The sequence below is a fragment of the Erigeron canadensis genome, chromosome 5 (genome assembly GCF_010389155.1).
Source record: "Erigeron canadensis isolate Cc75 chromosome 5, C_canadensis_v1, whole genome shotgun sequence".
Classification (NCBI taxonomy): domain Eukaryota; kingdom Viridiplantae; phylum Streptophyta; class Magnoliopsida; order Asterales; family Asteraceae; genus Erigeron; species Erigeron canadensis.
In genome coordinates this window covers 42,135,288-42,150,215 of record NC_057765.1, presented here as the reverse complement: position 1 = coordinate 42,150,215, position 14,928 = coordinate 42,135,288, and the positions used below count along the sequence as shown (strand labels likewise).

General features: G+C 33.4%; 2 protein-coding genes across 2 annotated transcripts; both read right to left on the bottom strand.

Moving 5' to 3' along the window:
* Positions 1-46: 46 nt before the first annotated feature.
* On the bottom strand, positions 47-2,231 carry LOC122601841 (probable peroxidase 26). The gene is made up of 4 exons (XM_043774576.1): positions 1,974-2,231; positions 953-1,132; positions 672-831; positions 47-469 (listed from the first exon to the last, which is right to left on the bottom strand). The coding sequence occupies exons 1-4, from the start codon at positions 2,229-2,231 to the stop codon at positions 48-50; spliced, it is 1,020 nt and encodes a 339-aa protein (XP_043630511.1). The 3' UTR covers position 47.
* Positions 2,232-6,926: 4,695 nt separating this feature from the next.
* On the bottom strand, positions 6,927-10,995 carry LOC122598809 (pentatricopeptide repeat-containing protein At2g41080). The gene is made up of 4 exons (XM_043771296.1): positions 10,359-10,995; positions 9,726-9,836; positions 8,781-9,420; positions 6,927-8,363 (listed from the first exon to the last, which is right to left on the bottom strand). The coding sequence occupies exons 3-4, from the start codon at positions 9,377-9,379 to the stop codon at positions 6,950-6,952; spliced, it is 2,013 nt and encodes a 670-aa protein (XP_043627231.1). The 5' UTR covers positions 9,380-9,420; positions 9,726-9,836; positions 10,359-10,995; the 3' UTR covers positions 6,927-6,949.
* Between the last annotated feature and the right edge of the window lie 3,933 nt (positions 10,996-14,928).

Below are 14,928 nucleotides of genomic sequence, written 5' to 3'. Positions count from 1 at the left end.
TGAAATAATGACCACATTAGCTCTTAAAGAAGATAAAAGTGTTGAATCTACTTGTTCACCATACGGCAGTTGAGTCGAATCTGACCCTTGGTTCCTGTGAGAACTTTGAGCCCTCCCATCCGACTCATTGAATATGCAAACTCCCCTTTGAAATCTTCAAGCCCTGCAGCAAATTCATCAGTTAGCTCATATGTGTCACCACCATAGCGTAGCTGTTGGTCAACTCCTAGAACAGCTTTATTGGCTAACACTCTCGAGTAGTAGGAGTTGGTGAAACTATGAGTGGGGTTACTGGGGTTTAAGTTTATGAGGGGGTTGTGTTGTCCCAGCTTCACTTTCGGAGGGCATTCGTTTCGCAAGTAACTCAGTGTAGATGCTTCCATACTGGGGTCAGGTTTTCCAGTATTGTTGAAATTGTACAGGCGGTCAAGGATGTTACTGCATCGAACTCTGCCCATCATATGTCCTCCTGAAATAGCCCAACATGTCAAGGTTAGAAAGTGTTATAGATAATGACTAACGAGCACTACTCGACAAAAATATCACTTATTTCATTCAGGGAAATAGATTCTCAATGAAAGCATTTGATGCATCAAATAGGGAGGTTTGCAAATGGGTCAAAACAGTTCATTTGATTGCCCCCTCTACAGGACATGAGTATGGATGCTTACCTAAGAGGGTAGCCATGTCTTGCACATCTAAACCTTTAGATTTGAAGTATGCCAAAGATGATTCCCACGAGATTGAAGGTGGGGGGAGGTCTATCCATGCTGCATTTGATTCTAGGCCGTCCCTTCTTCCCAAGAACACCGGATAAGATGGTCCACCCGACTGTAAAGATTTAACATATAGTTCTGACATCAAATTGATTCATCTAAAAATCAGAAGTAATCTGCAACCTTTATAGAACTATGCATGGAAATATATCATAGTCAGGTTTAAAAGAGCTTACGAAATAAATGGCGTCACGGGCTGCAAGGTTGAGAATGTCTGAACATGAGACCGCTCCTGGGCATCGTGCTTCCAAGACTAGCTTGATTTTGTCAATAAGCACAAATCCTCCTAGTCCTCGGGTAATTGGTGATGTCTTCTCTGCATTTGGTCCATCTAGTAGAATAGAGGCGTCACATCCCTGTAATTTTGTCCCTGTGTTAGCTTTTTTTTTCAAAACCCAAAAGCAATTAATTATTTTTGGTATGATACATTTGCCTGAAAAAAGGAGAATCTAGACTAAAATCAAATTTTTCTATAAGCATTGATATCGCAGTCTTGTATTATATTTTGAAAAATGCTAGTACTTTCAGTTTTACAAAATATATAAAAATAAAATAAAAATAGTAGTAACTGCCAAGGAGAATTCAGGGAGAAGCGAAAACAAACAAAATAGAGTGGTGGTCGGGTCAGGTCAATTCCCAAAGGAGAAAAGTGTTGACTGCGTGCAGACTCGTCCACAGAACACGCCTTCTTTCACTCCTCCATTTCAGTGGGAAGTTAATACTTCATCAACTCTTCAATGGTCCTCAAAATTGCTTACAATATTCATAAATACAATATATATACTCTGCTTTGTTTGTTTTAGCCTTTTAGGTACCACCAAATCATTATCGAGGGGGGCATGCAATGTTTTTTTAAAAAAAAATAAAATTTAAATACAGTATTTTGTGATATCAAAAGTTGATAAATACCCTTACTAGTCGGTCGACCCCCCTATGATCTCAATGTGGCTCCCCCCCAACGATGGAAAAGTTTAGGTTAAGTTGGCGAATTAATATTTTCTTAACAAGCTCTGTGTGTCATTATTAACAACTGGGTACCAAATCCACTGATTCTCATACACAAAACATGAAGCTCATACCATATAGATGTATGATTGTGTTATATGCATACTCGTAAAGATATATACGTTTACATATACAAAAACATACATATTAGTTTGAAGGTTGTGTTTTCAAATTAAGAGTGAGAGTACATACATTGATCATGCAATCTGCATATAGAAGCTTGATGAGCTTTGGAGCAACTGTTCTGTCATTAGCATACACGAGTCCCACCTGATGCCGAACAAATGGCTCAACGTTGGCACATGTATTGTGCACCTTATAAAAATGGCGGATCAATGGTGCAGCCTCAGGTGGCAATCCTATTGCCGCCTCAGCGTCACCAATCACCATTCCAAATGCAATCAATGCGAGAATGGAAAAACATACAAACTTTTCATCTTCTCTCATCATCTTTATTTTCCTTTTGGTTTTTGATTATAGTTAACTAAGCTAGCTCTCAATTGCAAATTAAAGGTTGATATGCATGCTTCATTGGGAACATGCAACCACATATATATATACTACTGGCCTTACTTGCCTCTTGCTTACTTTCCAAGGGACACTAAATATATATATTCAAATGTATATATGTACTGTCTCATAGTGTGATGTACGTTATTTTGAAACCGGGAAGAAGAAGAAAAAAATACGCGTATTTATGTTGAGCGGGTTTTGAGCCTATGATCGATCATTGTTCAAAAAAGTTGGTATTAATTGGTTATATATGTGGATATTATTTGAAGATGAGTATAAAGGGATCAAGATTTAAATTATATATACTCTGTATCACTAAACTCATATATGAAATGTTATTATGACTTAATTGGTCAAACAATTTAATATAATTACACTACAATATCCAATATATATATATATATATATATATATGGGAAAGATAATTTGAGACCAATTAAAGAAAGTCCAAAAAAGGACCATTGATTTTCGTAACTTATGTGTAAGTCACATGATTTTTCTATGGGCCCGTCGCTGGAAAGTCTTCGTGTTTTTACAAAAAAGTCTTGTATATCGTAGTAGATGATGATGGTGTACAAAAATCAATGGTCCTAGTTTGTCCTAAAATAAGAGGTGGTCTCAAAATATCTCACCTATATATATATATATACACACACAAGCATGATACCCGCGCAATGCGGCGCCGGTAACGGCGACGACGGTATAGTGGGGTTGGTGACGCGTGGTGATAACATCGACAATTGGTGTCGAGTGGTGTAAGTTGATGTTAAGATAATAGAACTATTTTATAAGATAAGGACTTAGAATGTAAATTAGCAAGATAAGGGTTTAGGATGTAAATTAATTCATTAAGGGCAAATTTGTTAATTTATAAAAACCTTCCAAGGTGGGGTGTTTATTAAGGACATTTTGGTAATTTCGCATGTGGCATTTTGGTAACATGGAGGGGTGTATAATCTTTAATAAGGAGTATATATATATACTAGGTTTTTGACCCGCGCGATGCGCGGCAGATTTAAAGTTTTTTTATTTGCTTCAATTTGATTAAAAAGTTACTGCATAAACCATTATAAAGAAAATAAAAAATGAATACTTATTGTATTAATTATTACCGTATAGTTCATTAAGCACAAGTATATTAATCTAATCGACGGTAGATCATAATTGTAAGGTCTAATAACCAACTATATAATTATAACATTTATTTTCCAAGTTATTTTCGATTAGTGAACATGTATAAAAAAAGGATCATACCTCAGATAAAGTAAATAAGTGGGAATGCAAACGATTGTGAAGGCCTGCAATATAGAAGATAAAAAAAATACAACTTCATATAAAATTGAAATATTATACAACAATATGTTAACAAAGATAAAAAACACAACATATAAAATAAAACACACCCTTTTGTTTAGAAGATCCAAGAGAAGAAGCGGACCGGAGAAGGTATAGTAGTAGATATATAACTGCGGTGCTTTTTTGTGGCCGTGTAAATCAATTTTAAGAGGATATATTAACAATAAAAAATGACACGGATGATTTTTCAGCTTTTAGATGAAAATTTATGATAATCATGCACAATTGTACATGGTTAGCTAGGTGACCCAAATTTTTATATGGTGTATATTGAATTGAATTAATAAATGATTTGATAATATTCGTACAAAATATTTTTGCCAAAATAAAATTAAATGTAAAGGATCTATGTTATTCTATACGGTTTTTATTTTGATATGAGTTTTTTAAAAAATATTTTAATGTGACTATCTAACTTTATTATTATTACTATTAATATTATTTTTGGTTATATATAATAACATAGATAGATATGACGATTTGTTCCCCTCTTTTACTTTTTTATTTTTTCTATTTTATCTTTATTTTTTATATATAATCATATTTTATTTTTATTCTATTATTTTGTTCTATATTATAGAGTTCAAAGTTAAAATATATTGTAAAAAATGTATGAGGATGACACATAAGCTATAATCCTACATGGCATTATTATAAGATAGGTTTGAATTGTAGAACCTTTAAAATCATTCAATTAACTACTGTTTTAGTAATTATATATATATATATATATATATATCATAACATTTACAATTTCCCCCCATTATGTGTAAGATATAAATTCATCCGACTCCATGTTAGTAACTTTAGTCAATTTAAGGTTTAATTAAAGACGGACTTTGTAACGGACCTAAGGTATGAAAATCACCCACATAAGTAAATGAAATCTCGAAAAACAGGGTTATGATTTCTTCTTGCGATCGAGGTCGTAAGAACATTGCTTTAGCCAATACAACCCCGAAATTGGCAATGTCAATATCCGAGTGATTTAGCAAGTGTGGTTACTGTTGGAGTGTGATCATTTTATTATAAATCGCATGTCCGGGAATAATTTAAGCCTACGGGGTCATATGAAATGACACGGTAACTCGATAATATTAATTGATATATTAAAGTAATATATTGATTAGTTTGATCACGAAATGATTAATTAAACATAATTAAAGGGTTAGTTATATTTAATTGATTAGAGAGGAGGATTAAAATGTGAAAATCGAAAAATGGACTTGGACCTAAAGTCCATGTAGGGGGACGACAATATGGAGGCCTTTTTAAGCCTTTATGTTGCTTATTTTCCAAGATATGTTAACCCTAATTAAGCTCTATAAATAGAGGCTTAATTCTTGGTTTTTCATATACTTTTTCACATAAGCAAATTCTCTCCTTTTTCTTCCTTACTTTGAAGTGGCCGAAATTCCTTCTTCTCTTTGAGGGGTTTCGACTTTGAAGTTGAAGGTTCAAGCAAAAGGTTTGTTTGGTTTGTGATCGAGTACTAGCATACGTTGTTTGGGGTGTCTAGTGTGCGATCGTAGAGGGGTTTTGCTTTAAACCCTAAGCATTAATAATAATCTTGTTATTATTATTTTTATTGGAGCTTGCATAAGGTACACGACTCAATTCTAGTCTTTGTTAATTAATTTGATTACATATATGTTTCGATTTATTCCGTTGCGCTTACTCGTGATTATATGGTTATTTATGTGTTCATATTCTAATAGTTACCAAGTCTTATGAGTGACTAATTATGTGACTCGTATGAATTTTTGGTCTGGTGGGTTATTTGTTGGAGGTCTCGGGTTCAATTGTTTAAATTCAGATACTGGTGTTTAATTACAGCTAACATTTGTTGTAAAGAAAAAAAATACTCGTAACATTTTGCAAAATGCAGAATAAAACATATAAACAGAACTTTGAAGGGATTTAGTGTGACTTATCCGATTAATAAATGATCTACAACTATTACGCTTAATATGTACTCTACTTCACCGACAGCTCCAAGTTGGTAATTAGATTAATTTGTAACCCTAATTTTTTGCTAGTTGACTTTATATTCTAAGTTTTCGTAAAATTTACACGCAAAATTATGCTTCACACTACATTTTAACATAAAAAAAAAAAAAAACAAAGAAATTAGTGTTAGACGATTTTCAAGGTAAGTAGTAGATAATTTAGAAGAGATGTTAACTGGCCAGTCATGCATGCAAATAAATGTTTTGAACTGCCTAGTTGTCATTAATCAAATGTTTAACACAAGAAGTAAACGATTAATGTTGGATGCCATAATAAGTTAGTGATTGTATCAACAGGTCGTCCTTATCCCAGACCCCCAAAACAGGTCGATCTCCTGCCCAAGTGTATTTTCATGTTTTGTTCCACGTACCCAAGAGTACCAATATGCAACTTGCTCTCAAATTTTGTTTGAATAGCAACAAGAAATGCTTAGTTGTATTAATCTATAAGGACATAACATCATAACAAGTTTTGGTCTATTAAACAAGTATTGTATGTTGATATTAAAATAAAATTTGAAAGGATGTTACCTACATTGAGATTTTTGGAATTCAATACATGGTGGCGGCGACAATGACAGAGATGGTAGTGGTGTTGTTATTTTAGTAAAAATATTTGATGTAAAAAGCTTGTATAAGCCAAATCATATTTAGATGTCTTTATTTAATATACATAAAAATTTAAAATAAATAATAAGAAGAAAGAAAAAAAGAGATAATAAATAATGAAAATTGAACTTAACATGTACGTATTATTATTATTTATATAAAGAATGATGTTAGACCAGTCAATAAATTAACGTGAAGTTAGATTACTGTTTTGTGTCATAAACATTCTAAACGCAATCTATGTATAAGCTTTGATGATAAGTAACGCGTTAAAAGTCTCTTCAACAAAAACTTGGTGGCAAATTCCAATTGTCATTATTATATAACTACTATAATAAACTAACAAAAAGTCTAAGGCCTCTATCTAATATTAATTGTGTAATTAGCAAGAGGTTAGGATTGCATAATTTGTTAATGGTTGTTAGAACAACAATGACTTGCACTTTACATAAATTTACCTCCCATTTTCATCAGTTTTGGTTCCCTAAACCACATGTAGCTTTAAGAAATGAAATATATTAAAAATCCAAACTAACTGGACAAAGCGTCAAAGCCTTCAACAATAAGCAGATTGTACTGCAATAGAATTGAGAGCTCTGGCAAGGTTAACTTGAAACATGAGATACGTGCTTCAAATCATGCAAATGTAAAAATGAAATGACTGACTAATATAACATGTTCTTACCAAAAATCTCCACATGAACATTGACCATTCCTAAAATGATGAAATCTACTAGTATCTCGTAAAACAATCTCCCGGTTCTTAACTGCAGATATATACTTGATCGCTACATGGCAATCATTACACACTCGTAAATTTTTCATAACCCTGATAGGGACACAATCTGGTGTGTTCATAAGAGCAAAAGCAATAGCCAATTTCTCACTATGATGGACCAAATCATCTTCCTTTTCCACAAGATCTGTATCATGAATAGTAGATCCATAATCAGGCTTATAACCCAACAATTTCATCTCTGCTATCAACTTCTTTAAATAAATAGCGATTTTATTTGAGTCTGGATGTGATTTATCGCTCATACAGAACCGATGAACCTGGTTCCTCATCTCAAACCAGCTTACACCAGGCTCCTTTTTCACTCTCATGTCCCGCATTGTCTTCCTAAAATCAGACATATTTTGCCATCGTTTAGCAGAGGCCTGTATGTTAGAAAGTAGAATATATGATGCGGAGTCATGAGGATCCACCCGTAAGACTTCTTCAGCAATTCTAATTGCCATGTCAGCATTTTTGTATATTCTGCAAGCAGATAATAATGTCTTCCATATAATAGAATCTGCCTTCACGTTCAAGGGCATAGATCTGATAGCAGCTTCTGCTTCCTCCAAACTGCCTGAACGCCCAAGGAGGTCTACTAAACAAGTGTAGTGTTCTAGTTGAGGCTCCAGTCCATATTTATTTGTCATCAAATCAAAAATTCGAATCCCCTGTTCTTTCAATCCACAATGACTACAAGCATAAAGTAAGCTCAAGAAAGTAATGTCATTCGCTTCCAATTTTTCTTTCTCCATTCGATCAAATAATTTAATGGCCTCTTTTCCCATTCCGTGAAATCCATAAGCTGCGATCATTGAACTCCATAGGACAACATCAGGAACTTCAGTTTCAGAAAATGCTTTCATAGAATCTTTTAAACATCCACATCTTGAATACATGCTAACCAATGAACTAAGAACAGAAACTGATGAAGTGGTACCGGATTTTATTGCTTCCGCATGAATCTGTTGACCTTGTCCAAGTGTTGCTAACTGAGAACACGAACTGAGCACAGTTACAAACGTAATTTTGTCAGGTCTAAATCCAGCCACTTTCATTAGGTAGTATTGATTTAAAGCTTCCTCGGAGCATCCACTTTGGGCTATACCTGTGATAAGCGTATTGTAAAAAGCTACACTATGAGCTGGCATGGATTTGAACACCTTCTCTCCTTCTTTTAAACTTCCAGACTTGATGTACATGTGAGCAAGTGAACTGCTGACAACCACATTGATTTCAACTCCAAATTTAACCGCATAGGTGTGAACCTGCCGGCCTACAATTAAACTCCTCAAACCAGCACAACCTCGAAGAACACTACCAAAAACAAATTCTGACATAAGATAGTTGAAAACAAAACCCAAAATTTCCCAACTGGGAGAACAATGATTCTATAAGTGAAAAAGTGAATATAGGTGACTAGGTGAGATAGATCAACTTTGTAATGGGTTAAAATGGGCTGGATTGACCCCAAATAACATTTTACGGATAGTAAGAGTGACATATACAATTATAAAGTCAATTTATTTCAAAAATGATTTAGTTAAAATGATCGGTTCAGTGCACTTAATTTACTTTTGGCAACTCTTCCCCGTTTAACCTATTTGATCATTTTTCCTTATTAGTTTACTTATCCATGTGGGTCATAATTCCACCACAAACTGAACCATTCATAAGTAAATGGGTCATAATTCCACCTCAAAAGTATTCTTTGACATTGGTAACAAATCTCACCTGCCAAGAGTAAATTCATCCGGACAAAACCCCAACCCATGCATTTCCGAGAAAAGCCTCAAAGCCTCCTCATTACGTTGAAACTCAGTAAAACCCGCAATCATGGCATTCCACGTCGCAATATTTCTCTCAGGCATTTCATCAAATACTTTAACTGACTTACCCAAATCCCCACTTTGCACAAACCCACCAATCAAAATGTTACATGACATTATATTTTTCTTAGGCATTACATCATACAACAAGCCTGCAATCGGTAACTGACCAAACTTCACGTACGCATTGAGTAGATGATTCATAACAAACCGAGTGCCAGAACACCCAGATGTGATTATCAACGAATGAAGTTGCTGAATAAGTGAAAGTGAGTGGATTTGTATGCATGCTTTAATGAGGTAAGAGTATAGCGACGGGTCGGAATATATGTATGAACTGAAGGTCTTGAATGCTTCATTGATAAGGCCCTTTGAGCAAAGATTTAGATATTTCTCTGGAGGTGGCTTTGATGCAGGATATATGATGTTTCTGGTCGTTGTAAAATAACAGCGGTAAGCGCCCCAATTGATAAGTTTCTGAAGGTAAAGATGACACTTGCCCATGCATCTCAACTTTCACGCAAGTCTTCCTAAGTTAAAGGTACCTAAATTTTAAAAAACAAATGCAGTAAAAAAAATAGAAACTTAATTTAATGGTTGTCCTTCGATTGTAGTTACTGCTTAGAAATGTATCAAACTATTGTCCATAAAATATACAATAGTATGTATCATACTTTAAATAGGTCTATTGTGCGTATATAATTATTCAAATATTGTTATTGTACGTATAACCACTTCCAATGGCACATCACATGTTTATGTGTATTTATTTGGTCAGGTACATACAACGACGATATTAAAACCAGAGAGGATCCAGGAATTTGTTTTAGTGGGGGCAAAAAGAACTTACTAGATGATGGATGAGCATCACAAGAGCCATTAAAAAGTAGCAAAACAAGCAGTGAAACTGTAACGTAATAGCCTCCAAGGCTCGAAGTAGTCTCAAAACAGTTACGAAATTCTGCACATTAATAGCAATAATACAGCTTAAAATAGCAACGAAAATTAAGTTTTAAACAGCTTAAAAAAACTAATAAAAGAGCAAATAATATAGCTTCTAGCAGCTAATTTACTACAAAAAAACAGCAGCAATACACAACAACAAAAAAAGCCTAAAAAATACAGCTTTTAAACAGGCAATTTACCAGGAAATAAAAACAGCAGTTAAACAGCAGCAAAAAAATACTGCAAAAAACAGAAAGATTGAAAAAAAAAACAGCAATAATACAACAACAAAAAAAAAGAGGATAAAAAAGTTGGATACGGTTCCATGCAATTAACACATAACTAAATGATTACTGTTTAAAAATATCAAATTCTAGAATCACTACTTATGATGAAAACTAACTAAAAAATCAAATAAAATGCAATACAAGTCCATATAAACAAAATCCAACTTAATTAGTATAAAAAGAAAATAAATAAACTAAAATACATAATTTAAAAATGTTAAAAATACAGCGTGGGAGGCCACGAGACGTACAGATGGAGCAGACCGGCGGTTGGACGGTGGTAGTTCAGTTGGAGCTAGGGGCGGGGCTCAAGTTCCTGAAAGCAATGTTTTTAAACCGGCCGGTCGGACCGATCGACCACGGTTCGACCGGAAATATGACAAAATCCGGTTGATAGTTACCGATCTATTCGCTGAACGTGAACCGGATCAAACCGTACTGAACCGGGCGACCAAGGGTGAACCGGACCGCTTTAAACCCGTATCGAACCGGTCAACTGGCTGAAGATGTCGCCGGAAAAAATGGTCGAATGGCTGAAGAGAAGTAGATCTAAAAGTCGCTAGAGATGTCTTTGTCACCGGATATGGTTTTGTCACTGGATATGGCCGGTTGAAAGTGGATCTGAAGGTTCGCCGGGGTAGGCTGGGTCACCGGAGATGGCTATGTCGCCGGAGTTTGTTGGGTTGCCGGAGATAGCTTAATTGTTTTAGACTTTTAGATCGTTATATATTTCGATCCGTTTGGTTATTGCAGTCTTTAGACGGTTTAGGATTTGATGTTTGGATAACGATGATGATGATGTTCATAAAAGAATAGGAGTACGTGCATGACTGCGTGTAACTGTGTTTTGTGCCTTTGTTTGATTTCTTTATACACACGAGATGAAATAGGATTTTAGCTTTAAAAACAACTAGGAAGGTTTGGTCCCGTTTTGCGGGTTTTAATTGTCATTTTGATACACTTTCGTTACGCTAATTTATTTGTGTTGAACCAACTTAATAATTCAAAAGAAAAAAGTATGAAAACTCAAGAAATAATTTGAAGAAAAAAAATAATGTTTGTGCGAAAAAACTAAAAAGAACGAATTAAAAAGTTTGCAATATTTATTACATACTTTTAGTTTGTGCAATAAAACCAAAAAAAAAATAAAAGAAAAACAAAATGTTGAGTAAAAGTTTTCAATATATTAATTGATAACACAAAAGCAAAAAAAAACTATGAAAAAAACCGAAAGAAAAAACTCCAAACGGGATACGTTAGATGTACCAATAAAAAAGAACACATATAAAAAAAATTTGTGCAAGAAAAACCAAAAGGAAAAAAAACTCGAACGGAATCCGATATAACAAAATTTGAGTAGAAACGTGGGTGTAGGTGGACCAATAGAACAGTGCCATGTGGCGGTGATACTATTCATTAGCCTCACGTTTAATAACACAAAAGAAAAAAAGCTATAAAAATATCAAAAGAAAAACTTCAAACGGGATACGATATGGCAAAATCTAAATAGTGATGCGGGGTATATATATAAACCAATAGAAAAGAACACAAAAGCAAAAAAAAATTGCGCAAGGAACTAAGAAAAACTAAAAGAAAAAAGACTCGAACAGAATCTGATATGACAAAATCCAAATAAAAACATAGGGTATATGTGGACCAATAGAACAGTGCCACATAGCGGTGGCACTGTTCATTAGCCTCGTCTTTAATTATTACAATTGATGTTATATATAAAATACATCTTATATCATATTTAATGTAATCATATTATATTTTATATTATATATATATATATATAGAATCCAGTCTGACCGTGGTCTAAACGGTCTGACCAATCCGACCAATAAAATATTGTGAGACCGGTTCATTGTCCGATTTTTAAAACATTGCCAGAAAGTTAAAACTATTGAAAGTTAAAACTACTATGTTCTATCCTTCTATGGCCTGAGGCAGACTTGATTAGTTTAGTGGATTCCATCTTGGGCTAAATTTTTTTGGGCCCATGTGTTTCTTTTAGTATGATTTTTGTAACTATAAGAAACAAGGAATTTCATATTTTAGAAAAAGTCTAATCTATTTATATTTTATATCTAATCTAATATTTGAACAAGTTTTTTACATTCAATAGGGTTGTTTAAAATGTGTGAATGAAAGTAAACTTCTTTATTTATATCTTTATATATCTATTTATATAAATAAAGGGAAATTGTGGTAACATAAGATTTTTTAGAATTATCTTATGTGATACCATCATACATTTTAATTTAATTATGACATTATCATATTTTATTAATTTAAAAATAAAAATATCATTCCTCTTTTAAATATATTTCATTAATATATATTTTTATTAAATGTTCACGTTATTATGTAAGATTTTAATCACCTTAAATTTTTGTTATAATTATTATAAGCCGAAAACTATGGTGTTTTTCTGGATAACGATTTTACTTATTTTTGTTTTAATCAGCGTATGGTTTCAACGTGTGTCCATAACTAAACAACTTTTATTTCCCTTTACTTTCGTTTTTTACATAACTTATTAAAATTTTATTCACATATTATGTGTTTCAATGTGTTTCCACAACTATACAACTTTTGTTTCCATTTACTTTCGTTTTTAACATAATAACTTATCACAATTGTTCAACTTATTTAAGGTTGTAAGTGCAACCTAGAGGGGGGGTGAATAGGTTGTATCCGATTTTTAACTTGGTTTACAAAACTTTTTGATTAACAATCAATCTTAACTTACTAGTTACAAAACTTACATGATTCGAACAACAAAGAAGTTAACCCTTGTAGCTATAACAACCAATTGAATCCTTGAGAAGCAAATATGATAACAAGATAATGAACAATAATAAGAAGATAAGGGTAAGAAAATATATCACCACATGAACACCACGATATATAGTGGTTGGGGTCGGATGTTAACTAATCCGCCTTAATCCACTCCTCGATACACAATCGAGATTTTGTAGCACTATCTTTCTCCAAAACCGGTGAAGAGTCCGCAATACAATCTTGACACTTCAAGATGAGCCAACAATTCCTAACCACTAGGAATTTACCAAGTCTTGACACTTCAAGACACACCAATGATTCCTAACCATTAGGAAATCTTCAATTCTTGACACTTCAAGAATTTGCCCAACTCTAACCACTAGAGTTTAATTTACACCCAAATAATCTCGACACTTCAAGATATAAAGTTTCTTAACCACTAGGAAACACAAGCTCTTGACACTTCAAGAAAATACACAACAATCACACTCACTAGTGTAATTCAATACACAATTTGTAGGCTCTCAATTATTTCACTAAATAATTTCCTCACTACAAAATTGACACTCTTGCTAATAATCAATGATATAAGATTTGTATGATAAGAATGTATGTTTCCAGGAGTTGTAGATGCAAGAGGTGAGGTCCAAATATGCCCAAGTCTTCAATTTATAGTCAAAACAAGCTTTATTACCGTTTGACCCGGACGACTCTTAATTGAGGCCGTCCTCGATGGCACAAGAGACGTGCTTTAAGCAAAAGCCGTGCTCTACCTGGAACATCACAAAAAGCCTTGTATATCTCCAATGAATCCTCCACTACAACAATAACTTTCCCATTGCAAGATTTACATAAAAGATAATAGAGGAAAGAGATGAAGATGCTTACTAATAATGGATATTTAGTGAGAGGGTGAAGTCACAAGATATAATATGGAAATGAAATTATCACCCACTATCTTTCAAATATATATCCAAATATTCAGATGTTGACCACAACCCATAAGCCCAATTTTGACTTAAATTAAATCTTAACCAATTTTGACTTTCATACTTAATAAAATTTTGGTCTCCAATTTTTGGTGAAAAATCAAGTGTTTCAATTTGAGTTTTAACAAATTCAAACATCTTAGAATGGTAATATATGACTTAGGAACAAGTATCGGGTCATGAACTTATGTAACGAGTACTCGGTAAATCTCATTGATTTGGTTAGAGGGAGCACGACCTTTGTTTCAACAAGAGCCGTGCTCTCTTATACTTAGACAAATTTTCGACACCAAATTTGACAAAAAACGAAAGTTGTTATTTTTGAGATTTGCCAATTTCAAACATTTTAGAATATCAATATAAGCTTATGGAGCAAGTTTGGGTTCATGGAAATGTGTAACGATGGCCGGGTGAAAAATTAGTGAATTGGACAGAAGGAGCACGACCTTTACATGACATGAGGCTGTCCTCTGGAGCCGTGCTCTGAACTGAGGCCATGCCTGGGTTTTTCGACAACTTGCTACATTTAACTCAAACTTGACGTTTTCATCATTTTTGGTTCTGAATTAGCGTATGTATGCCCAAATCATTATTAATACCATCTTACACATTCTATAAATTGTTATGGCACACCACACATTGATCGACGCTATAGATAGTGCTACTTTACGTCTTTATAAAACGTTTTTTAGAAGGATGTTGAAGCATGTAAAAATATACGTATGATCAATTATATTTAACACTTACCTTCATGTGGTATGTTCATAATCATCATCAAAAGTAAGGAGTGTCTTATAAATGTTATAACTTTATTAAACCATGTATGCACCAACAAAGGTTATTATTATGACAACGTATTTTAAAGTTATCTGGGTATCATTTGGTTTATTTCTAAAATGTCTATAATTAACCCGAGTTGAACCCTTAATTAGCTAGTATATATATATATATAATAATAAGACAATTGTGATTAAATCATCATTTTGTCTAAATATATTAGTTGGCAACTCTAAAGTCTTTTTAAAAAATTATTTCCTTTTTTACT